At 47.2% G+C, this 23,272-nt stretch overlaps 1 protein-coding gene across 1 annotated transcript in view; it reads left to right on the plus strand.

Moving 5' to 3' along the window:
* The window catches only part of NR3C1 (nuclear receptor subfamily 3, group C, member 1 (glucocorticoid receptor)), a 64,134-nt gene that overhangs the window by 38,661 nt on the left and 2,201 nt on the right, over window positions 1–23,272 (plus strand). The window contains exons 2-6 of the mRNA XM_010144895.1: window positions 2,146–2,309; window positions 5,682–5,798; window positions 10,452–10,730; window positions 13,036–13,180; window positions 21,430–21,560. Coding sequence (XP_010143197.1) covers window positions 2,146–2,309; window positions 5,682–5,798; window positions 10,452–10,730; window positions 13,036–13,180; window positions 21,430–21,560 — 836 coding nt within the window. The remainder of the gene's footprint in view (window positions 1–2,145; window positions 2,310–5,681; window positions 5,799–10,451; window positions 10,731–13,035; window positions 13,181–21,429; window positions 21,561–23,272) is intronic.

The following is a 23,272-nucleotide window of genomic DNA, read 5'->3' on the forward strand; positions in this document are numbered from 1 at the left end:
CACTGCCTCCTGTCAGCCGATTTCACCATCAGAGGAGACAGGGCCCTGCGAACGGCAGCTCCCATCCCCACCACGTTCATTCCTGGAGCTCCTCGGCACTAGGAGGGCGGCCGTGTTGCGTGGAAGTGAGGGTGAGCGTGTAATTAAAGATGCGTGTTGATGAGAACATCAAGTAAAGGCAACTGTGTCAAATGACATTCTGCCGTTCCTTGGGTGTTGAGCGCTGGATTGTGCAAGCCAAGCGTTTTATTACAGCTTTAAAGGAGGCAAATTATTTGGGGAGCACAGAAAAGCCGTCGTATGGGCCATATGCAGGGGGACAGTCTGTTACGGCCACTTTGGTGGACAGACTCACTGATGACGGTTGTCAGACCGTCTGTAGGGCAGCAGAGTAGAAGAAGTGTTTTCTGAATGGGAGGGGGCGATGCGACGGATTTGAGTTATTTTCCAAGTTCTGGGAAGAAGCGTTCGCTCCTGGGTGGGCTTTTTTCTTCCCTTTTCCCTCAAGGTTGCCTCATTCTTCTAATTCCCTCTGCCAGCCTTTCCTCTCGAAGCCTTCGCACCACCCCTGTTCTGCTCTTACTCTTCCCTCCTCCTTCCCACAGCTATCGCAGCATGTTCGAGCTGGTGCTGGGTTCTTGGCTAGTTCTATGCTTCGGCTCAGCCCTCTTTGCTCTAGCTCAGACACAGGTCACGTTCTCCCCCAGCTCCCATCAGACTCTGGTTTTTAGGGGGGTCTACATGTACCTTAGGACTTCACGTGACTCTGCTGTCTCACTTTTTTCCCTAACACAAGTAATTTTCACTTTTCTCTGCCTCTGGTTCCACATATTTGAAGTGTGGCCCTCACTGGCATGTTTATTCTGGTTTGACTTTTATCCCTCCGTATCTGAGTGACAAGATTCCCACTCCTTGAGTCTGCCTTTATTATCGAGCTCCCTCCAGTATGAGCAAACTTGACAATAAAATCCCTTGGACTCGCCCGTGGGACCATTCCTCAGTTGCTGTGGGGCTGGGGCAGGTGAGGTGACCTGAGCCACAGGGGCTGGAGTGCTTCAGTTTGGGCTGGAATTTTAAGGTTCTTGTGCCCGTTTAAGGACTGTGGACTTTTTAAATGTGTGACCAGATTTGGTCAGACTCTCTTGAGGAAAGGAAAAGGAATTTTCTATGCAAAAGCCAGCCCATGTGTGGATGTTCAGCCCTTATCAGGGAACGTGGATATTCTGGAGAGTTCCCGAGTAAAGGCACCAAAGCCTTAAAAAAAGTTATTTTCTGTCTTCATCTGGAGAGTGGCTGGAACCCTGCTGGAACCCCGCTGGACAAAACTTGCTGTGAAAACCAGTACAGAACCGGTACAGAAATCGCATTTTAAAAGTTTAAAACTGTGAAAACAAACTCAAGAACAGGGCTAACAACCGGCAGTGTCGGGGCAGCCTTCAACAGGCAGCGAGCCGGTCCGGGCTGTGGTGTGATACGCTTGGTGACATTGGCCTCTGAGCTTTGGCACCACCCCTGCTGGGTCAGCCCTGACGAGTCGAAGCAGCTCGAAGGTGATGACGATGGGTTTAATGTTTATTGTTCTAAGAATGATTTCTTTGTTGTTAAAGGACTCACCCTTCGGTCAGAGACGGCCGGTGAGGAAAACCCCGTCCTGCCGTCAGGAATATGTACTCTTTTCCTAAAATGCTGGAGTGAAACGATCGTTTATGGCCGTGGATATATATATGTGGCTTAACGTGCTGGGCTTCTTGCATAGTGGTGTCCCAGTAGAGAACTCCGTGATGATACTGGAAGTGAAGCTCTTGCAGGACTCAGTGCAGCTTGCAGGGAATATGGCAGTAATGGAAACACGGAATAAGAACGAGTTTTCAGAGTCTGTTTTAAGGGGTAGGATAATTGTGCAAGGCACTTGGCTTCAGAGGTGGGTCAGGGAGGTAACCCTGACCTGCTCAAACAGGCTGTGAAAAATCCACACAGCTTTACTCGGGCGGTACAAAATTCATTGTTTAACTGCTTTCGAGGGCACTTTGCGTGCAGACCTGCGACCTTCGAGGACCAGGGCAATCCCTTCCCTGCAGTTACAGCGATGATGTTTGCCAGTATCCCACAGACCCTAATGAAAAGTACTTCTGTGCTTTTTTCTAGCCCCGGGATGAGGTCAGACGTAAGCTCTTCTCCATCCACAACCTCCGCAACGACGGGACCACCTCCCAAGCTCTGTCTTGTGTGCTCCGACGAGGCCTCTGGCTGTCACTACGGGGTCCTGACCTGTGGCAGCTGCAAAGTGTTCTTCAAGAGAGCTGTGGAAGGTAAGACGGGGTTTGAGGGCCTGGCTGTTGAAAGATATAAAATCCACATACGCATCATCCATTCAAAACCAGTCTATTTAACCTTACTGGAATCCGTGCTTCTGCTAGAATCCTACTGGAGAAGCCCCCCCATTACATCACCGATGTTTTCGTAGTAAATAACGTCGATAATGGTGTATTATCTGAGGCACGGATTCCATTTACATTTCTCAAATGCTCCCATTCACTCGCCGCGTAAAGGGATCTATTGTTGTCTTGGCTTTTTGTTTCTTCCCTTTTCTTTCGCTGTTGTTTTTATGTGTTCTGTTTATATACAGATTCTTGTCTGTGTGCATTAGATTTGTAAAGTTTGGCATTTTTAAGTTTAACATTAGCTGTTCTGTGTGTAAAACTGTGTCTGTGTAAACATACCTGAGGAGATGAGAGTTGTACGACGGTTCCTATAACCAGTATTGGCTATTCTACCCCCGTGGCCATGGGCGTTATTCACAGGGGCAACTAGGGAACAGGCACACGCGTGTGGTTTGGATCATCGAGATTTCTCTCTAATCACAGGAAGAAAATCATTCTGGAATCAGAGGTGATGGAACCGTGAATCAGTAGTTCATATAGCAGGATAAGTCGTCTGTGATGCTGGGCTGCAGAAGTAGCCGGCTTTTACTGAACTAGGTTGTACCTCGATGTCTGACTCTGCCTCAGTATCAGAGAGGTGCAGGAGAGGTGGATGATATTCTCAGCCTGTCTCTGAAAGGATCGTAATTCCTCTACTCCGGAATTATGTTGTTCTTAGTCACAACCTTCTGGGCTTTCCTGTCGGGTGCCTTCTCCCGGCAGCTCTTCCTGGGTATTTTGCAGTGAATCAGACTATCATTTTTTGCTACCGTTTTTGCATGTTGAGGTTCTCCCACTGGAGGAGAGGGAAGGCTCTTCTGACAAAGAGCAGCCACCACTCAGCCTTTCCGAAGAAGCGCTTTCTCCCAGTTCCCAGCTCGCTGGGAAGTGCAGAGCTTCTCGGAGGGGTCGGAAAGTCAGGTTCACATCACGGTTTTTGCTAGTCACAAGGGGAAGTGATGTCAGTTCTGCGGGAAGCTGAAGCTGTTTCTGCAGTGTCTGACCAAGTGCAAAGCATGGAGCTGCCTGGGCTCTCCGTGACTCCCAGTCTGGAGCTGCACTCCCGTTTGGAGCCAGGCTCTGTGTTTGAAGCAAGTAATAATTGTATCTTTGATTACAATAAGGTGACTGGATATCCCCCAGTAGCAGTATTGTATGGCAGCTGGATGGATGTCGTAGTGATGGTTTTGCCTGCCCTCAAGCTTTAACAACTCATAAAAGTATTGGTACATGAGGAAGCCGACTCGGTGATTCCTTTTGATCAGCAGTGCAACTTGCCACACCTTACATCAACCGTATTAATGCTGAAAATGTTCACAGGCTCATCGCAGGAAAATGGCAGTAGACTCCTAAAGGCTTCCCTCCGCTTTCGTTGTCATTGTTCCACAGATTATCACAATCTTAATCCTTCCAATCAGATACTGTGAGGTTTGCAGTAGCTCTTCCAGGATCTGTTAGTTCTAGTATTCACTTTAAGGAACAAGTAATTTGCTTTTGTCTCTTAGAGACTTTTTCTTACTAGGAACATATGTAAAAAGAATTTGTTTCTGCAATACCCTTTTTATTAGCAGCTCCAGGCACCAGTTAGTGTGCAGATCGAGCTGACTTTGCACGTGGGTTATCCAGCGTCTAGCCCAAAACCCTTTTTTTTTTTTTTTTTGCACCCTTGTCTACGTGTACTGAGACAGAAATAGTCACAGAAACTCAGAGTATCAGTGCCTAGAAAATCAATACAAAGTGTATTATTTCTTTCAGCAAATTGTAGAAAGAGAAGAGAAGAGGCAGGGTGAAGGTGAGACATCAACTGTGTATTTATACGCAGTTCTTCTCACAAATGGGCCTTTCTTAGGAACCCAGATGGCCCAAAGCCATCTTGTTCTACTTCCTATTTTCATGGTGCTTCAGAGCCCTCGTGATTCAGTTTCCCCAGTCCCAGAACCAACCCGATTCACCTTCCCAGCATGTTACCCCCCGCCTCCTGCCAACCCAGGTCTTCACCACTCCTCCCACCTCTGCTTCCTCGCCTTGCCTCAGATCCTCACACCTCCCCTCGGCTTCAGATTCCCCCACCTCTGCCTCCTGCTGTGCTCCAGATTGTCCTTGTTCTCCACCATTTTTAGTTTTGTCTCCCAGAATCCCTTGCCTGCAATTCCTAACCTTGAGCACGCATGCCCCTGTGCTCAAATGAGCAAAGGCTCCTTCAGCCCCTAGTGCTTCGGAGCCACGGGCTCTGCAGCTTTGGAGTGTCTGAGAAATGCCCTGTCCCCGTAAATCCCCTTGGGAACATCTCCATTTGCTCACTCCCAGTTTCTACCAGTACACCACTGGTGAAGTTTCTTTGGGTTTGAGCAGCAGAGGCATTGGGGTTGATTCCTTCGTGCAGCTGGCTGGTCCCCTGGGCAGCAGTCGGGTGTGGAGCAGAAGGTGGCATCAGCTTCCCTTCATTTTTCCACTCCATTGTCAGTAGCTTGGGATTTGGGAAACATGTTTGTTTCTCGCAATAGCAGGGCTTTGGAGTAGAGCGTAAAAGCCTGGGTTGCAGCTTTCTGCCCTCCAAAAAATCATGTTTCTTCATCCCTCGCTGGGAGAAGGATGTCTTTTAGTAAAGCCTTTCTCTACATAAGTTCTATTGAGACCTTTATTTGTATAATTCAAATAATGAAGACTAGGTACTACTGCTCCTAACCACAAAGACATATAGTTACTTTAGTTTATGTAGCTCAAGTCACCATATTTCTAGGGTCGGTTTTGCTCTGAATCTGTGAATCCATAAAAAAGTCAGAGAACTTGGGTTGTCCAGTGCAGACTCGAGGTGAAACAAGGAGAAGGCTTCATGACTTTCCCGGTGGTGAAAGCTGTGTCTGCGTGTCTGCAGAGCTGTGTCTGTGTGTCGGTAGAGACTTTCCAGCTGTGTTTATAAACGTTTCTTATGTCTCTTGTGAAACCCTTTAGGGAGATGGGAAACATGCTGTAGAAGATGGCTTTGAGAAACAGAAGAAAAAGTATTAAAAATAGAATTTGCCTGTGTTAACCAAGAGAAAATAGGATTTCTTCCTCAGTGTTCTAGCTTGGGTGTCTAAATCTGACAGAACTGTCTGGTGTATAGAGGTATGAAATCGTATGGATATTGATCTGATTTTTGCAAGAGATGAAGCACAACAGGTAACAGTCTTGTGTAGTCCCAGACCCGTAAGACCACTGAAAGCATGAACAGATTCACCTGCCATTCTGACATTATTCTCTTTGGCTTTGTGAATACAGGGCAGCACAACTACCTGTGCGCGGGGAGGAACGATTGCATTATTGACAAAATCCGGAGGAAAAACTGCCCAGCGTGCCGCTACCGGAAGTGTCTTCAGGCGGGCATGAACCTCGAAGGTAACTGCAAGCGCTCAACACCCTGTTCTTATTTTCGAGTCCTAGGCTGTCCAGGTCGCGCTGCTTACGAAGCTAAGGCCGTTATCTGAGCAGCCCTTCAGTGTGTTGGAAGTGCTGTGGTTCGTGGCGCGCATGAGCGTTTCGCGGAAAAGGAAGTTTCTCTCACGTTAACGTCTCTCCTATCCTTCCCTGTCCCTGCTCAGCTGCTCCGTCTTGGTATGTTCAGCAGAAGTGAGTCATAGGCACGAAACAGGGTTATTTTTTGTTCCTGTCAGCACGCAGCTTGTGTTGCTTTCTCCCTGACTCTGAGACAGCAGAACTCCTGTAGGGAAGCATGACGCCTGCCCGTCCTTCCTCGAGAGAGTGACCTGACACCGAAACCACAGATGAGAGGGAAAGCCCGGAGACACAGAGCTAAAGTCAGAGTGGGGCTCGTGTCTCCAAACGGAAGAAAAGGAAATAATTTTAGTTCGTGCTGTGGATTCTTCCGTGTCTGTCAGAATCTCTCTAGAAAAGACAGATTAAAAAAATAAATTTAACTGTACCGGTACATCTTTGTTCTCTGTTAAGTCCTGGATGACTTACGAGAAGCCAAAGGCCACATCAACTAGAGATGTGACAGCATTGTAAAATGGCATTGAACATTTTGATTAGTGTCAGCTACGTTTTATGCTTGGTATTTTTTCCTTCAGCTTTAGAGATTATTACAGTACTTACCAGCAGAGTTATCGTGGTGATGCTTGTATAATCAAAATTGTCAGATAAAATGAAAATGTCAAAACCGTGTTTGTCAGATCCAGGTACGGACAGTCTCACTTCCATGGTGGTGATACTGGCCTGTGGTAAGGCGGAAGTGGTGAATTCATCAGAGATAGATGGTGCACATACGGGAGGTGTGATAGTGTGTCCCCTCCTCCTCATCTGCTTCCACCCCTCTCAGGAGGACGAATCACCAGTTTTTCTGGCTTGTCCTTCAGAGCAGAGGGAAAAAACCCGACCGGCTGCAACGTTTCCCCTCCTGAGACATGGTGACAAGTACCTCCCATATGTCATGGTGGAGGTTTGCAGGGAGGAGCGGAGGTTGCTGGTTGGTTTGTTGAGGCGTGACTCTGATCTGTGTGCAGTATGTGAGGGTACGTCTTCAGCCAAAATCTACAACAGTGGGTTCTCAAATAAACCCTTCAAGTGCATGGGGTTGTCCAGGAGCTAGATTTAGCCTTTCGACACTCCCCATGGCCTGAGCCTTCCAACTTCAGAGGAGATCACAGGCTTGTCCACTTGCCGACTCGGTGGCCAGGGTAGAAAAGTCAGTGCCCAGCCGGTGTGGCTAGTGGAGCTAACAGCAAAGCCTAAAGGCAGTTTAGAGTAATGCAAAACCTCACGATTTTCATCTTGAGGTGGCCAGGAATGCAATCTGGGTTAAGAGTGGTTTCTGGTTTTTCTCTCCATAGGTGTTTTCACAGTACATATGTCTCATTCATGCATTTATCTGTATGAATAAAGCAGCTTGGTACATACATTCCTCTAACAGCAAACCTCCCCGTGCCGGCATCAGCGTAGCTGAACTCCAGTCCAGCTCTCACAGGCTCTGGGACCTGTTACTTGAGCTGCCTTCTGCACCAAAGGAGATTAAAACCGAATGACGTCTGGTTCTTGCCACTTTTCCGCCTGTAGTTTGGAGCCCTTCCAGCTATAGTTTGTTTCCCCAAATTTTGGCACAGAAAATCCTGGAGAACGGGGACTTTCTGGAGGACAGATATTGTTATATAAGTTGCTGGAAAAAGCCAGGGTGGGGGGGAGGCTTTTATGACTGAGAGGAAAAAGAGATCTGGAAACTCAGCAGCACAAAAATGGCAGAACCCAAGGTAGTGTGAAGCAGTGAAACTCAACCATGAAACCCGTGATTTACGGGGCAGATGGTGAAGTGCTCGAGCAGAACTCGTAGAAAGGAACGCTGTAAGGCGGCCTAAAGTGCAAAAGAGACTAAGAGTTGCTTTTTTCTTGGCTATTTTAGGGTCACAGTTCAGGGATTACTCTTGTTTAAAAGATAATTAAATTTGCATTTAAATTTGCATCATTTTTAGACAGTAATCTCTTTTTGAAAAGTCATCAGGGGTCTCCTCAGTGCATAAATGATGGTTATCAGCCATGAATAGCGAGGGAGCAAAATGCCCCCACCACCCCCCCATCACCCTTTCTCTTGGCCTTCCTTGCCAGTAGCTTCTTCCTCAAAGCTGCCCCGTCACGGTTTGCCTGGCTCCACCTTCCTGCTGTTGGCAGAGTGTCACCAGTGGCTGGAGACTCACTTGTTTTTAAATAAATAGCTAGAATCTGCCCTGCAATGTTTTCTTACCTGCTCTTGTGCTGAGGCAAAAGCAGCTCCTCATACACTAGAACCACGTTGCTTGATCATCTTCTCTTCTAGTCTGGTTTGTCGCTAGTCATGGCTTTGGCCCTACTTTTTTTTCCACCCTTTTCTGGAACTTCCTTGTTTCTGTTGCATAGTTTTTGGCTGGTGGGGACTGGGGAAGCAGGAAGCTATCCCACTGCAGGTGCCAGGGGTCTGTACGGTAGAATATTTTGCACTACAGCCTTTATTTCTTTGAATTCTCATTTCTGCTTTCATCATTAATTGACTCTTGGCATTCCCTGGCACCTTTTTGCTTTCCGAAGTGTTTGAAAAAAAGGTTTGTTACTGGGTTTTATGCTGGTAAAAAGTCATCTCATCTTTCATCTGGCCTTTCGTGCTGCATTTGATAGGTAAACTGTTGGCAGTTCGTGTAGGTTTTTTTCGGCAGTCTTCACTCTGAATTTATTTCAGTTTTTTGAAGGATCTCTTCCTCTTCCTAACAACATTCCTTGCCCCGCTCTGTAACCGCGGTGGGGTTTGTCACTCTGAGTCCAGTTTCAGAGGTGAGGTGCATGGTCTCCGTGTCTATTTGACAGTGGCGTGGTGGTGGGGACGCGTCAGCACCTCCCGGAGGGTGAAGTGCCTGCTCAGGTGCTCAGACCATCTGCCCCTTGGGCAGGAGGTGTGTGCGGTAAAACAGGAACTCGGTACCACCGCGCTGGGTGCCAGAAGGCAGGGGTTGGGGCTGGGGGGGCTGTTTGTTTTTAGCAGAAAACACCAGATGCTTTCATTGCCAGGGCGAGCATATCTGTGTGGATTATCTTCGGTAACTGCCCTAAAGAGCTTGATTTTAAATTGGTGGTATTTTTATTTGAAACTACATTATAAAGAAATGCGTTAATTCAGCCTTCCTTTGTGAGTTACAACAGTTTATCTAAGCCAGGTCTAGCAGCACAGCCCAATCAACAATTCTGCATAATACTTCCTCTTATCAGAGGTATTTCTTTCATTTATCATCTCACCAGACTTTCCGGGCTGGCAGTGCTCCATCCCAGGTGTCTGCACGAAGCCGAAGGCACGTGCACGTACGTCTAAGTCAAAGCAGTTTGTTTGCTTCTGAGAACAGGGATAGTGGGGCGAAGAAAGGCAGCACATTGAAAGGACTTTGGAGCAGCCATTTCAAAATCCAGATAAGAGTAACAGGCAGCTCTTCGCTCCGCAGAGATAACTGCTGCTGTTCCCCCGTGGCAGTCCTGGCAAGGGTGGCCCGTGCAGGAGCCTTTGGGAAGCTGAGATTTACACCCAGTCCTGAGAGAATTGTCTGTAGCAGTTGCTGAAGTCTCTGTCCTCACCAGTGGGAGAAACGGGGTCAGGAGGCGGGGGGGTCTTGTGCAGCTAAGCTGCAGGGCCGGTGCTTCTCTGGCGATAGAGATCCTGAATAGGGCAGTAGAGACTTGAATGTGAAACCACGTTACACGATGCTTTTATGTGCTACTGATTTATCTCGGAAGTTCCAGTACAGAAATCAAGTAATTAATTGAGACACAGGGAAAGAACAGGGTCTCTCCCGTGAGTTTGAGTGTTCAGCGAAGCTGACTGCCTCCCGGAGCGCTGACAGCCGGGTCCGAGACTCCATTATCGACAGCGCGCTAATAAAATTGTTGCTCCAGCTTTTTGTAGTTTACAGTTAACATCTCTGTGTGATGTTTTATTTATTTGGCGAATGAGTTTTATGGTTTAATTATGCAGCGATGATTTATATGCCAGAGAGCTGGCAAGAGGAAAGTCTCCTCCTGCCCAGCATTTCCAAAAAAATGTTTTCCCTGGCTCGAGAGACCGAGTAACTTCTTACCCATTAAATACAGGTTTTTTTCCTTTCTTCTGCGTGGTTTCTGTGCCGCATATTTTTCAGGAACTTACAAAGGGTGCAGTCCTGCAAATATTTCCACAGAGGTGTCATGCTGGCACACGAAGCCTCACTGAAATGTTGCATGTAATGGCAGTTGCAGGATTCCAGTGCTCCACGGTCAGCCTCGTGAGAAACCTGCAGGCGTTATTTAACATCCTGAAACACTAGCGTAAATGCAGCTTCCGTTAAAACATAAAATAAACTTACTTTCAGAAGAAGTTTAATTAGGATTAATATAAAATTATTTACAGTTTTATGAAAAAAATGCTTTTAAACTTTCAACTGCCTGGTTTCCAGCTGCAGGAAGTCGAAAGCAGCATTTCCTCTGTTACCCTTTTTTTGCCACGTGGTCACTTTCCGTTGTCTAACCTGCGACTTACCAAAACTTTCCTAGCTCGAAAAACAAAGAAGAAGATAAAAGGTGTTCAGCAGACGAGCGCCACGGGAACGCGGGAGGCGTCGGAAACACCTGGGAACAAGAGCATCGTCCCCGCGTCCCTGCCACAGCTGACCCCGACCCTGGTCTCGCTGCTGGAGGTGATCGAGCCGGAGGTGCTGTACTCGGGCTACGACAGCACCCTGCCTGACTCCAGCTGGCGCATCCTCTCCACCCTCAACATGCTGGGCGGGCGGCAGGTTGTCGCAGCAGTGAAGTGGGCAAAGGCAATCCCGGGTAAGAGCAAATTCAGTACAAAGTGCGGCCTTTTTGTTGTAACAATAACCTGTCTGTGTGTCTGGGGTCCTTCAAAGCCTTCACAGACGGAGCTTTAGCAGTATCTGGGCTTATTCATGTCTCAAACACTTCTGGGGTGGAAAAGCAGAAAAAACTGACACAAAAATGTACTTACTAGGATTACAAGTTTTGTACTCAAGCCATTTGACCATCAAGTGTTCAAATCCGTAAGAAAATAGAGATTTGTTTTTAAAAGTAATATAGAGAACTGTTCTTATTAGCTCTAGCTCCACCTCTTAGGTAATTATTTCTGTAATATTTTTGCACTGAGGATCTGTTGACTTTTGCAGACTAGTGCTGCTTGTAGACTAGTACTGGCCTGTCTGGGTCTGCATCCACGGATGGGTCTTTAGTACCCCTCACCGTATTGGTAGTTTTTTCTTGGCTGGGAATACAGCCACAGAATCCCAGGCTGGAAGGGACCTCAGGGGTCATCTGGACCAAACTTTCTTGGCAGAAATATTTTGAGGCATTTGAGCATCCGGTTCCAGGGTGGAAGTCAAGATGATCACAGCAGCTCCACGGTTGAGCTGACTCACCGGGGAGCAGGTAATGTTTGGTGCTATTTTGGTTCCCACCTGAAGACACCATCAGCAGTTGCTTTACAGAAGTGATGACAAATCCCAGCCTTGGACATAGCGCGTGGTCTGCCTTTGGGAGAGGCCAGGGTCAAGAGAAAGGCTGAGGAACTGCGTATTCCTGAGCGAACAAAGCCTAGTGGCTTTCTCCCTCCACTTCTAGGCAGTATCGTTAGCGACCCGTTCAAAAATTCTTGCAAAACCACCTCCTCAGAGCTTCTGTTGCCCAAGAATAACATCACATAACAGGTCTGCCAAAAAAAAGAGTCTGATAATCAAATTTCTGAGTCATAATGGTGTCTCTTTTGAGGGAAGGGAAATAAACTAACAGCAGGAAAGAAAGACCGGACTCAAACATATGTGTCCAGCAGAGAGGTGAATAGGGATTTGTGTCTGCCGTGGGGAGTCGCGCTGGATTAATGACGGCCTGCCTCGGGAGAAGTTCTTGGGCATGCACTTTCTTCCGGGACAAGTCTTCAGGAGACCATCTGGTATTTGCAAATACAAATTTAGATGCCCTTTCTGTAAAACAGGTCTGTGTTCATCCTCTCTGCTGAACAGTTCCCCTCGTTACACAAACCCTTCGGGTTAGAACATACGCTCTTAATGAAAGCTCCAGTCTTCTCTCTTTTAGCAGGAACTATTATCAACTTTTTTGTTCCTTTTTTTTCGGTTGCCAAGGTGGTTCTTCATGAGTATTTCATTTGTATATGCTGCTACTGGTTGTGCACCCTCAGACATGCTCACAGTGAGCCAGCACTGGTTGCCAAACCCCTTCGCTGGGATTTCAAAATAGGCTTTTCCTGAGGAGGGTTTGAGCAAAGATTTCAAGATTTGACCCAGTAAGTTTGAAATAACTTTGAAACACTTCGCCTGTACTTTAGAAGCGAACGGCATTTACTGCTGGCTCCACAGCCAGGAGCCTTTTTTGCAGCTGATGAAGATACCAGGTTCAGTTGTTCATTAACCTGCTGAAGGCTGTCTGCACATCTTCGGAAGGCAGCACTGTTCGGAGCTCTTCAGATGTCAGATATTTAATAAAATCAAATTAAAAACAACTTGAATTCAGACTTTCACAATGATTCGATAGGGCCCAGTATTTTCTTGCTGAACGAGGGCAGGTTCCAGTAGGAACCAGTGCTGCAGGTGAAAAGCTGCTGCACTGTCAGACTGGAGCTTTCTGCTGCATCCTCTCGAGTCTCGTGCATAGCCATATTGTCCCGAAGGAGTAACTGGAGTCGAAGGGTTACAAACGTTCAGGTCCACTTAGGCAACGTTTTTGCATAGACAAAGGGTTTCTCAGTGGCATTCTGAGGATCTGAGTGGAACTTCAGAGGCTGGAAAAGGGGTTGAAGTTTTGCACACATTCTAAAGTGTTTTTTTTTTCATCCAGCAAGAACTTTCTCATAAGAAACCTCTCGCTGTTCTAATTTCTTTTCTTCTTCCACCAAAAATCCAATGTAAAATACTTGAGTATTTTAATCAGATGACCATAGTGTGGCAAGAAATGCTGTTGTTATTTCAGGCCCATTCGTCCCAGTTACAGCCTCGAGCTGATAATGCAGAAGCTGTGCTGCTGATGACCGGGCTCCTTTTCCAAGTTCGGGGAGTGTTTTCCTGTTTTTTTGCAGCCGATAACGGTCACACCTCAATTCTTATTTTTCCAGGTTTCCGAAACCTCCACCTGGATGACCAAATGACCCTCCTGCAGTACTCGTGGATGTTCCTAATGGCTTTTGCTTTGGGATGGAGATCATACAAACAATCCAATGGAAACCTCCTGTGCTTTGCTCCAGATCTGATCATTAACGAGTAAGTAGGACGTGAGTCATGTTCCAGGTTTCTCGGGCTGGTGCTCGACTCCACGCGGCGCTGCTGGGTTCTGAGGGCTGAATCACTGGGTAGCAAGTTCTTGCAGCAATCGTACATCAGTCTGTCATTTGCAACTTGTTTTTCTTTCAGCAGAGAGCTGAGCCTTTTTGAATACGACAAATGAAAGGATCGTATTTTAGATATTAACTGTATTTATACCAAGAAGTTTTGTGGGAGGTGTTTGTACTGAAAAGTTCCATATTGTGACTGTTCCTGCACCCTTCACTGTAATCATTCATTTTATCAGAGCCAACACAGTCAAAGCTAAAAATACATCTGGGATGGAGAGAACAATTTGCCAAATCGCATGACGTTCTGCGTGTTTGTCGTACAGAAGTGATAGTATGGTCCTAGCCGTTTCACAGAGCTGCTGGTCAGTCAGAGGTTTATAGCTGAGCCTGATTAAAACCTGGCTGAAAAGACAAGGTTACAAGTGGAAGAACTTGTCTGGTCTGCCAGATGCTGCTGCCGTTTGCTTTGAAGCCGTTTTAGCAGCCGTGTCCTTCAGCTGGGGTTTGAGAAGCCACTTCTGCAGCAGGGGCAGGGGGTCTCTGCAGGCGGTGACGAACCTGCCCAGGGGGCTTTGGGTCTCGGAACCCCAGCGCTGCTGGGGATGTTGATAGAGCCCATCGAGGCATTGTGTCTGTCCTTCGAATTAGTTGCTGAAAATACCCTGTGGCTGTGAGTCTTCAAGGCTGTTGGCCAGAGCCATCCAAACTCAGTTCACCCCCCTGCAGAGCCCAGTTACGGTGATGCTGTCACTCTGGATTTTGTTCATGGAGTGCCATAGTCCAGGTGTGGTGACCAAGACCGATAAATATGATTACAGAGGGCCTTTGACACAAACAGCCAACAAACTTCTTCAGCCTCACAGGTTCACTGACAGTAATTTAAAAAGTGTTGCAAGTGACACGGTGTTATTCATGTCTCTGTTTTCCTGTCTTTAAAACGGAGCCACTACCAATCCCTTTGGCAAGCTCTGAGGCAGTAGTCGTAATGGTTTTGTTCCTGTTGCACTTCAGAACCAGAGCTCCCAAACTTCTCCTCTGTTTAAAAAAAAGAAAGTTACATTTTCTGTGAGATTAACCGTCTCCATTTCAGACTACTTCTTTTCCATGTTTGTTTATTCCCTTTATTTTTTCAATGTAAATGTTTGCCCAAGCTTTTATAAACTGTAATCATTTCTCAATGATAATAATTTTCCAAAACTGGTGAGGAGCAGATGATAGGTGAGGGGCCATCTTGCATTTGTGTTTATGAAAGTTCTTAAAATGTGCCTCTGGAGTAAAATAGTCTCTGTGTGGTGGAACTGAAATAATTGATGTTGTCATTAATAAGTGTAATAATGTGCTGTAAGTCAGAGGTCTCCTGCTGTTTTATCTCAGTGGGTCAAACCTCCAGAGCTTTACAGCCACGTACGTGCGGGTACTCAAAACCCGCCGTAACTGCAGGGCTGCCCTGTTAGAGTAAATATGAATTCTCAAGTTCACTCCAGTTACAGTTTTGGTACCGAAGCTGCTTATCAAAATGGCATCTGTTTTCAGTAAAATATGTAGACAGAGAGAACTGCAGTTTCTTCTCCTGGTGCTACACGTCACCCATAAAACTCTCTGGCCATAACTTTTTATGTACCATTCATCAATAAAATACAGCCGCCTCCGAGGTCAGCAGGACAAACGCTGAATAATACATAAAACCACCACCTGAGCTGTAGGAAGCTTCTGCAGCGCAGCACCGCGGGGGAGGCGGAGGGGCAGCGCCCTCGGGGAGCCTTTGGTGGTGCTAAAACGCTGGGTAGGACAAAAGGTATTGTGGACAGCCAGGAAAAAACGCTCTTGGATTGTACTGCTGAGAGGTGTCCGCTCTCGGTGCTTGATCCCCCGTCCAAAAGGGAGCGCTGGGGTGCGGGACGTCCCCCAGAGACTGTGCGGGGCTTTATTCAACGCTGGTCTTGGTGTGATCTTCCACCCCGACGACTCCATCCCCCCACCACCCCTAAAGCTCTGGCTGGATGGTTTAGGTGTGCTGGGAACCTGGTAGAGTAGGAAGTTGGTGCAGTTGATGTAAGAGTCTGGTATTTATTAACAGCTGTTAACCTTTGTAAAATCCATAGGGGAAACAGCATCCTCTAAAGGTCAAAACAACTCCATTAGTTCATCAGTCTAAACCCAGTCGTAACGTTTAATAACATTACAGTGAATTGTCTGGATTCATAGGGATAAAGTGAGTTTTCCTCGTAGATTTTAAAGCTTGATTTCGCTCTCTGCAGTTCCATGAAGATGGTGTGTGTGTAACAATCAGAACCTCCGTTTGGTCGTTGGAAATCCTGGATCAAGGCTGGTTTTGCAGTCAGCTGAAGCTGTCTGCCTCGGATTTTTGGCTCCTGTTTGGTGGTTTCAGATTCCTGCACGCAGATAAAGAGGAATAAGTTGTTCAGACTTGTAATTTTTGAGACCCGCAAATGGCATTTCTACAGGTCTGTTCCTTGTAGGAAGGTTTTTCATTTGTGACTAAGAACTGGTTCTGGCTTCCTGTCTGTAAATGGCAGTTTCAAAGTGGTATTTCAGGGGAGGACGAGAGCAACATTATGTCCTTACCTGTACTGTGTTAGGCTCAGTAATTCCAGGAGCTCTCCCGTCTCGTCGAGCCGCAGCCTTTAGATTCTGAAGGACTTGTTTTTCTTAGGTGGAAGCATAAACAAGGTGAGGAGTTGGCAGAAACGTCCAGGCTTCGCCTGAGCCCCCTGTGCAGCCTTGTGTCAGTTCAGCCTGACAGAACAGTGGCAAACACTCACTGGGGTGGGTGTTTGCCTGTCTGGTGGATGGGGTTGAATTCTGTTGCCTAATTTGAGTTTTCCCATCAAACAAAGCTGTCTGTGTCATGTTACACATGATAGACATCTCACTGTGTATGTGGAATGACACCTATTCCAATTTCCACAGTATGATTTTTTTTAAAAGACATTTAGCTTATTTTTCACCCCAAAAATTCCTTGGCGTACTAATAACCAGTTGACCCACAGGAGGGTTATAAGAGAAGTATAGCTGGAATTACCTACAATGTAAATCAAGAAATGGAACAGACAAGCATCTTAAAATCACATTATGTCTTTATAGAGCCTCGTGTCTTCATTCCAGCAGTTTTATGTGGTTTCTAGAAACACTTCACTTTATTTGGTTTCTGACCTTTAAAGACTTGCCCTCATACTGGGTAGAATTCAGTGGCTGCAGCTTCAGGAGAGAAGCTCTGTCTTCAAAGGGCTCTCCAAGCCCGACGATTTCAATGGACATAACCGCAAAGTATTTTTTTAGGTTGAATTCTTTTGAGGGATAATAAGACTTTCTGCAGTTTCATGTATCTGCTCAAGCACTTGGGCAACATCAGGTGCTTGATCCTTGTGCCAGCCCTTTCCAGTGTTATTCCTGTGCTGTTACTATTGACTTACAGGGAGTAGCAGGGTGCACTAGCTCATGTCGGCAGTTTTTAGATGGCTCTGTGTAACTGCTCCACGCAAAGAACCCTTCTAACCCTGTAAGAGGTTTGTGATGCTTCACTGTCAGCTAACAGACCCTTAGCATTCATAAAGACCTTACCATGAACGCACAAAAGCTTCCCAGAAGTCAGTGGAGTTGTTTTGCTTAGTGCTCAGGTAGCTTGGACTGTGGTAGTGCTGGATGCCACTATTCATCAGTGCCGTGGCAGATTCCTCCCTAACTGAATTTTCTGAGTATCATCAATGCAGTCTGGGGTGGGAAAGAGAATTAACTCTGTCTTACGTTGGCAACCTGGTCATTTGACCAGTCGTCTCCTAAAATTGAATATTCATCGAATATTCCATTTTTATGTCTGTACTCCTATCATTTATTTAGGGGGAAACAAAACCATAAGGAAAATCATCCGATCTGTTTGAATAATGTTCATCACCTATTGGATATCCAAAGTTGATACGTCTGATGGGGTGGGTAATGAAGTTGCAGTGGCATGAAAATAAATTATTTCTCATGGTATTTGAGTGCAGAAAAGGGTCACCATCCATACATGTGGCATTTGTGTCTTCATCCCAATCCACAAAACCAAAAGAGGGAAAGATCTGAAGGTCCAGCTGTCATTTCTGCAAGGGTACAGGTCACTTCATCCTTCTTCCTGCTCCCGTGGTGTTTCTGAACTCCTGGCTCTTGCAGCTGATCCAGGGCTTGAAGTGAAAGCAGCCAGTGCTGGGGTGACCCACACAGTGTGACAGGCACTCACCCATGAGGCAGGGAGGTCGGTGGTGCTCCCTCAGCCCAGGGCTCCCACGCTGGCGAACTGCTGCTGGTAAAGCTGGGCAGGAGGAGGGGAAACAGCTGGTGCTCCCTTATGGCTGGGAATCTGTTGGGTGACAGTTACTGCCTGACCCCGTTCCCAGCTCCATTCCCTCTGCCTGGCACAGGCACACCAGTGTGTCCAACTGGGACTGCCTTCCCCAGCTGGGTCTCTGCACAGGGAGAAACGCAGAGCAGCTGCAGACGGGTCTTCATCTCCAGGCAGGCAGGGGGAGAGGGGAGGCTTCCACAGCCCTTCATCAAGGGAGGGGCAGAAATGTATTTTAGGTTATTTTAAGGCTTTGGAAAATACTTTAGATTATATTCCTGTACTTCATTTTTGGGTGAAATCCATACTTCAGTGGATTAGCATGTCAGTATTGGGCAAGCTTTACATTTTAGAAGAATGCCTTCTTTTTTCCCATGGCGTAATGTCTGTATCAGCTGGCCGTATAATATACTAAATGAGTATCTTCTTATACAGATACAAACACGAGCAAAAAACCCTCCATTTGAGTTGTTGAAAAGTTGGGCAGCTTAATCAGTCGTAGGCTGGAGACCATCATCTGGTGTTTGGAGGTTGTGTAAACCTGTGGTTTTGTAGTGTGGTATGACAGCTGGGGATTCAAACCCACCTCTTGTTGGACCTGGCACTGTTGCTGTGTTGGCTTTAGGTCTCCAGTTCCGTCACAGTGCCTGTGACGTGAGCGTGAGCAGCAGCAGCGAGTGCACACTCGTGTTCACCCCGTAGCAAACACCATTGACTTGCTGCCTGGCTGGAGACAAGTCCTGCCTCCTAGGATGTGGGCTCCGCTTGCCCAATCCTCATCTGAGCTCTTTGCTCTTCTTAGGTCTGCGGCCAGCTCCTTCGTCGTGTTTGTTCCGGTAACATGACGTGCCACGCAGTGTCTGCATTGGTGTTACTGGGCAGGAAGAATCACCAGTGATCACGGTTTCATAAGCCATGTTTTATCAGTTCTTTTCCTCCAAACTTTTTTCCAAATTTTCTTTTGTAACCAATTCCGTGGAGCCAGTATCATCTGGTTTTCCAAATAGTAGCATCTTGTTGATGATTTTTATTCTTTTGTAGATGTAGCTGGGCTGAGTGACTCACAGCGGTGTTAAAGATCATCCCCTGCTTTTGTCATCAGCGTGCATCCCAGACAGAGCACACTCATACATCCTGCGGACGGTCCCAGGGCTTGCACTGGGGCAGAACGTACAGCTCTTGCTCTTTGCAGAGGTAGCTGGTGACAAAAGCAGAGGAGTGTTACCTGTAGAACAAGCAGGAGATGCAAGTGGGACTAGATTTCCGACCACTAAAGCAGGATCACTTCACAAGTGGTGGAATGCCGTCAGTCGGCTGTTCAGGGCTCACTTGACTAGCAAGAACTGCAAAGGCATCGAGCAGCTGCAATTGCCCTCTGTCACTGGGGAGCTCCCTGCTGCTCCCCCCGGGTCTCAGCTCTGCGCTGCCTGCAGCAGCTCTGAGCTCACGTGGGATACAGGCAGCTGCCAGACCTTACATCTTCCCGGGACCACCAGCCCTGGCTAACACCGGAGCTGTGCTCAGAGCCTCCAGGAAGGCAGTGTGTTCAGTGGAGAGCTTCTGCTGAGAAGGAAGCGAAGCCTGTGTGAGGTTATGGCTAAGTACAGTCTCTATTTAATGGGCGAAGTATAGCGCCTCCAGTATGCTGCCTGGTTGATGTGTGGGTAGCTTAGTTCAGAGAGTTACTAAATGCCCTCTGCAGGGAGGGCACCAGTGGAACTGGGCAGGGAGTGAACAGAGAGCCCCAAAGGCCCAGCTCCTCGCTGAGTCTTTGGTCTGTGCCTCCACCCATCTGATACCCTCTGGCCAGGACCTCTGTGGGGGCAAAGGCTGGGACCTCTTCCAGCAATAAGGACTATCCTGTGAACCAGCTTCCCCGTTGTCCAACACAGCCTGGATCTGCTGCCTGCCAGGGCAGAGTGCAGAGCTCGTCGGTGCCCTCTGCCTCCTCCGAAGGGAGGGGGCTCTGCTTCCCTCTTGCTTTTTGAGGGCTGCAACATGCAGAGCCTTGATATTATCAAAAATCTGCGTGTCTTCATGGTGCTTCTCAGACTGGCGGCGTGATGGCATTTACAGCAGATAGAACTAAATGACAGCCCGACCCGTTTCATAATGTTTATTTTAACCTTCTGCCCAGAAATGGTAACAGTTGTACATGAGGAGAATTGCTGAGCCCTGTGATGGACTGTCTTTAAATTGCTCAATTTGAAATCTCTTAAGATGCCCTTTGATGCCTTAAGATGCCCAGCGGGGTTAGGAGAAAATCTGCCAACTGGCCGAGTAGTGGCTTTGTGTCAAGTGCCCTGAGAAACATCCGTGTGCGCTTCGTGTGCTCGCTGCTACCCCTTGATTGCTGAAGTCTGAACAGAGTGCCAGTGTGACTAGGCTGTGGATGTGCCGTCTGTGGGTCAGGCAGTGCCATCCCATCGTCCTGTCGCGTGCGGCATGACTTGGCCAGTGTGTGGAAATGCTGGGGATTTAGACTAGATTTGGTTTAATAGAGTTTCAGTAGCTTCTATCTCTTTCTGTCTTTGAAAACCCACCTGAATTCCCATTACTCTCAGGGTTTCGCACCTTGAAAAAGGCGAGTGTGTGTCCTGCTTTCACTCAGGGTGTCTGGGAATGCTGGAGAAGGGACAGGGTGTAGATCTTCAGGGCTAAGGAAGGGAGGACTGAAAAGTGATTGCAGCTTTGGAGGAACTAGTAACCATCCGGTCTCATAAGCAGATCTTACCCTTGGCTTATACTGGGATTCAGTTTTATCTGTGTCTTTGGTTGTAACATTTTCATAGCTGATGTCTTAGAAAAGGTGACACCTACTAATGAAAATAAATAGCTGGCCTCATTGCAGCGGGACTGTGTGGTCACTGCTTTTGAAAAGTACTATTGTGCCTATCTTTTCCTCTACAAGAGCGTAAATCCCTCGTAGCTTCTTCAGCCTGACTCTGTTCTGATTATTTCCCCCCCCAAAGCTGCAGTGCTGCGGTGTTCTCAGGAACCAGCTCTAAAAGCACCTATAAAGAGGATCACTGCATCAGATGGGGTACGAAATAAAAGGAGGAGTTCCTGGCGTGACAGGGTTTCAGTAAGGGTTTCAGTAAGCCAGAAAAAAAAAAAAAGATAAAAATTTCTAAGTATGTAACGTTTGTCATTCCGATTCCAAGTGAGTGGTGTCCAAGAGCCTCCTTTGGTTGTCAACGCATCACTTATGGTTACAAACCTTGTCATTGCCACGTGAAGGGAACAAAATTTAATGGCAGTACTGGGCTTCTTTTTAAGAACGTAAACAGAATACAAAGAGTATAAAGTCACTTTGAAAATCAGGAAGTTATGGCAAGTTAATGCTATCACTGGTACAAATATGAGTTAATTTAGGTGGACTTCTCAAAGGTGTTGAAAAAATTGGAGAAATCTCCTCTCGTAGTGTGCCATCATGTTTCTTTACACAGACTCAATACTTTGGGACTGCCAGACTTCCAAGAAGTTCGTCAGACAGTGCCTGAACTTGATTTTTTTATCAAGTTTGTGGTGAACTGTTCTGTGTTGTCTGTTGATAACAGAGTTTACTGACCAGTCCTTGGTAAAGACCGGGGTTTCGTACGTCACACTGCCCGCATGCGGCGGGTCTAGGCCAGCATTTGTACGTGGTGACGAGGGCAGTCGCCCTGAGCGGGTTCACTGGAGAAAACCAGAGATAGTTTTGCTGTGGGACAGATCGTGTTCGAGCTTGTCATCTGCCTCTACAACCTCCGCTGCTCTCCGATGAGTCGTGGAGAGACTGAGATGTACATTTTTTGGGTAGCAGGCACGTAACTAATTTCCATACTCTTTTTTCTCAGGCAGAGGATGAATCTCCCCTGTATGTATGAACAGTGCAAACATATGCTTATGGTTGCCCGAGAGCTGTCCCGGCTTCAAGTCTCATATGAGGAGTATCTCTGCATGAAAACGTTGCTTCTCCTCTCCACAAGTAGGTGAACCGTTTAATACCTCTGTGAACCACGTCGGTGGAACGTGCCAGTACCATGAGTGTGTGTGTGCGCTTTAAAATGGGATTTGGGTACTTGATAGTAAATAAAAGTCAAAATGTTCTGCCTAACACCTGACTGTATGGGCTTAGGGAAGGGAATTCTGCTTTTAGCAGAACTGGAATTGGAATTTAGCAGAATTTGGAGGAACTGGTAACCATCCGATCTCATAACCAGATCTTAACCTTGGCTTATACTGGGATTCAATTTCATCTGTGTTTATGCTTGGATGTTATGGGTTGTGTCCAAATGTTCTGCAGTCCAACAGAGGGGCCTTGCTCGAAACTGCAATTTAAAATTCTTCAAATGTATATGTAAATCACAGACTGGCTGAGATGTTTGGGACCCGAAGAAATGGGCTAAGCTATGACTTTGTGCACATAAAATACTTTAAAAAAAAAAAAATAGGAACAAACCTCTCTAACCCAAAAGCTCAAATAAAACGACAAAACCCCAAACAAACAGAAACCCACCACTGCCTGTGAGGAAGTTCTGACCCAGTGAAGCAGCTTACCCCAAAATGTTATCAAACTCCCCTGGAACTTACTTAAAAATTGTTACAACTGCAGCTTTTTGCATTTGCATCTAAAAAGGATACAGCAGCTTTACAGCAGATACTGTCAATTAGTTCATGTGATATCCTAACGCGAGCGAATCTACCGAATATCCCATCCGCTGCAGGATGGGGGGTTGCTTGGGTAGAATGTGCCGTGGTTACACAAGTCGCAGCTGAGTAGAATTCTGTGGTCTGTGCTGCATGCAGTGTCAGTGCCGGATAGTCCTTCTGGGGGCACAGAAATACCCCAACACAAACCCACAGCAGTGGGGAGTGTGTGTGTGTGTGTGTGTGTGTCGGGCACTGCTCGCTCTGGCTGAGTGTCACAGCGAGTCCCTGGGTGTCCTGGGGAAATCCTGTCCCCTGGCCTCACACCGCTGCCCACGATTAGTTCATGTGATATCCTAACGCGAGCGAATCTACCGAATATCCCATCCGCTGCAGGATGGGGGGTTGCTTGGGTAGAATGTGCCGTGGTTACACAAGTCGCAGCTGAGTAGAATTCTGTGGTCTGTGCTGCATGCAGTGTCAGTGCCGGATAGTCCTTCTGGGGGCACAGAAATACCCCAACACAAACCCACAGCAGTGGGGAGTGTGTGTGTGTGTGTGTGTGTGTCGGGCACTGCTCGCTCTGGCTGAGTGTCACAGCGAGTCCCTGGGTGTCCTGGGGAAATCCTGTCCCCTGGCCTCACACCGCTGCCCACGGGGCTGAGGAAGCGGCATCTGGGCTTTCCTGGAGCCTTTGCTGCTGCTGCCTGACGGGAGATGGGTTGGGTTTGGTGTAGGGACAGGTACACCAACAGGCTTTGAAACGGTCAGTGAGAGCAGCAGTGCAAGCCAGGGTTTTTCAGCATAGGTTAAAGATCCAGAGTTTTAAAAATTTTAGAGTTATTACACCGAAGGCTCAAACATTCCTTAACTTTAATACTTCAGTGGCCAGGAGTGTGAGTTCTTAGAAACAACGGAGAACGTGGTAGCTCTGGGCTTTTCCTGAATGAGAGCAGGAGGATGGTGTAACCCAGCGCTGTGGGGACTGTAGAGCCCCGGTGGTGGCTGTGGGCAGCAGAGGGCTCGGGGGCCCCTTGCTGCCCTGACCAG

The sequence above is a fragment of the Buceros rhinoceros genome, unplaced genomic scaffold, assembly GCF_000710305.1.
Source record: "Buceros rhinoceros silvestris isolate BGI_N320 unplaced genomic scaffold, ASM71030v1 scaffold5941, whole genome shotgun sequence".
NCBI lineage: Eukaryota > Metazoa > Chordata > Aves > Bucerotiformes > Bucerotidae > Buceros > Buceros rhinoceros.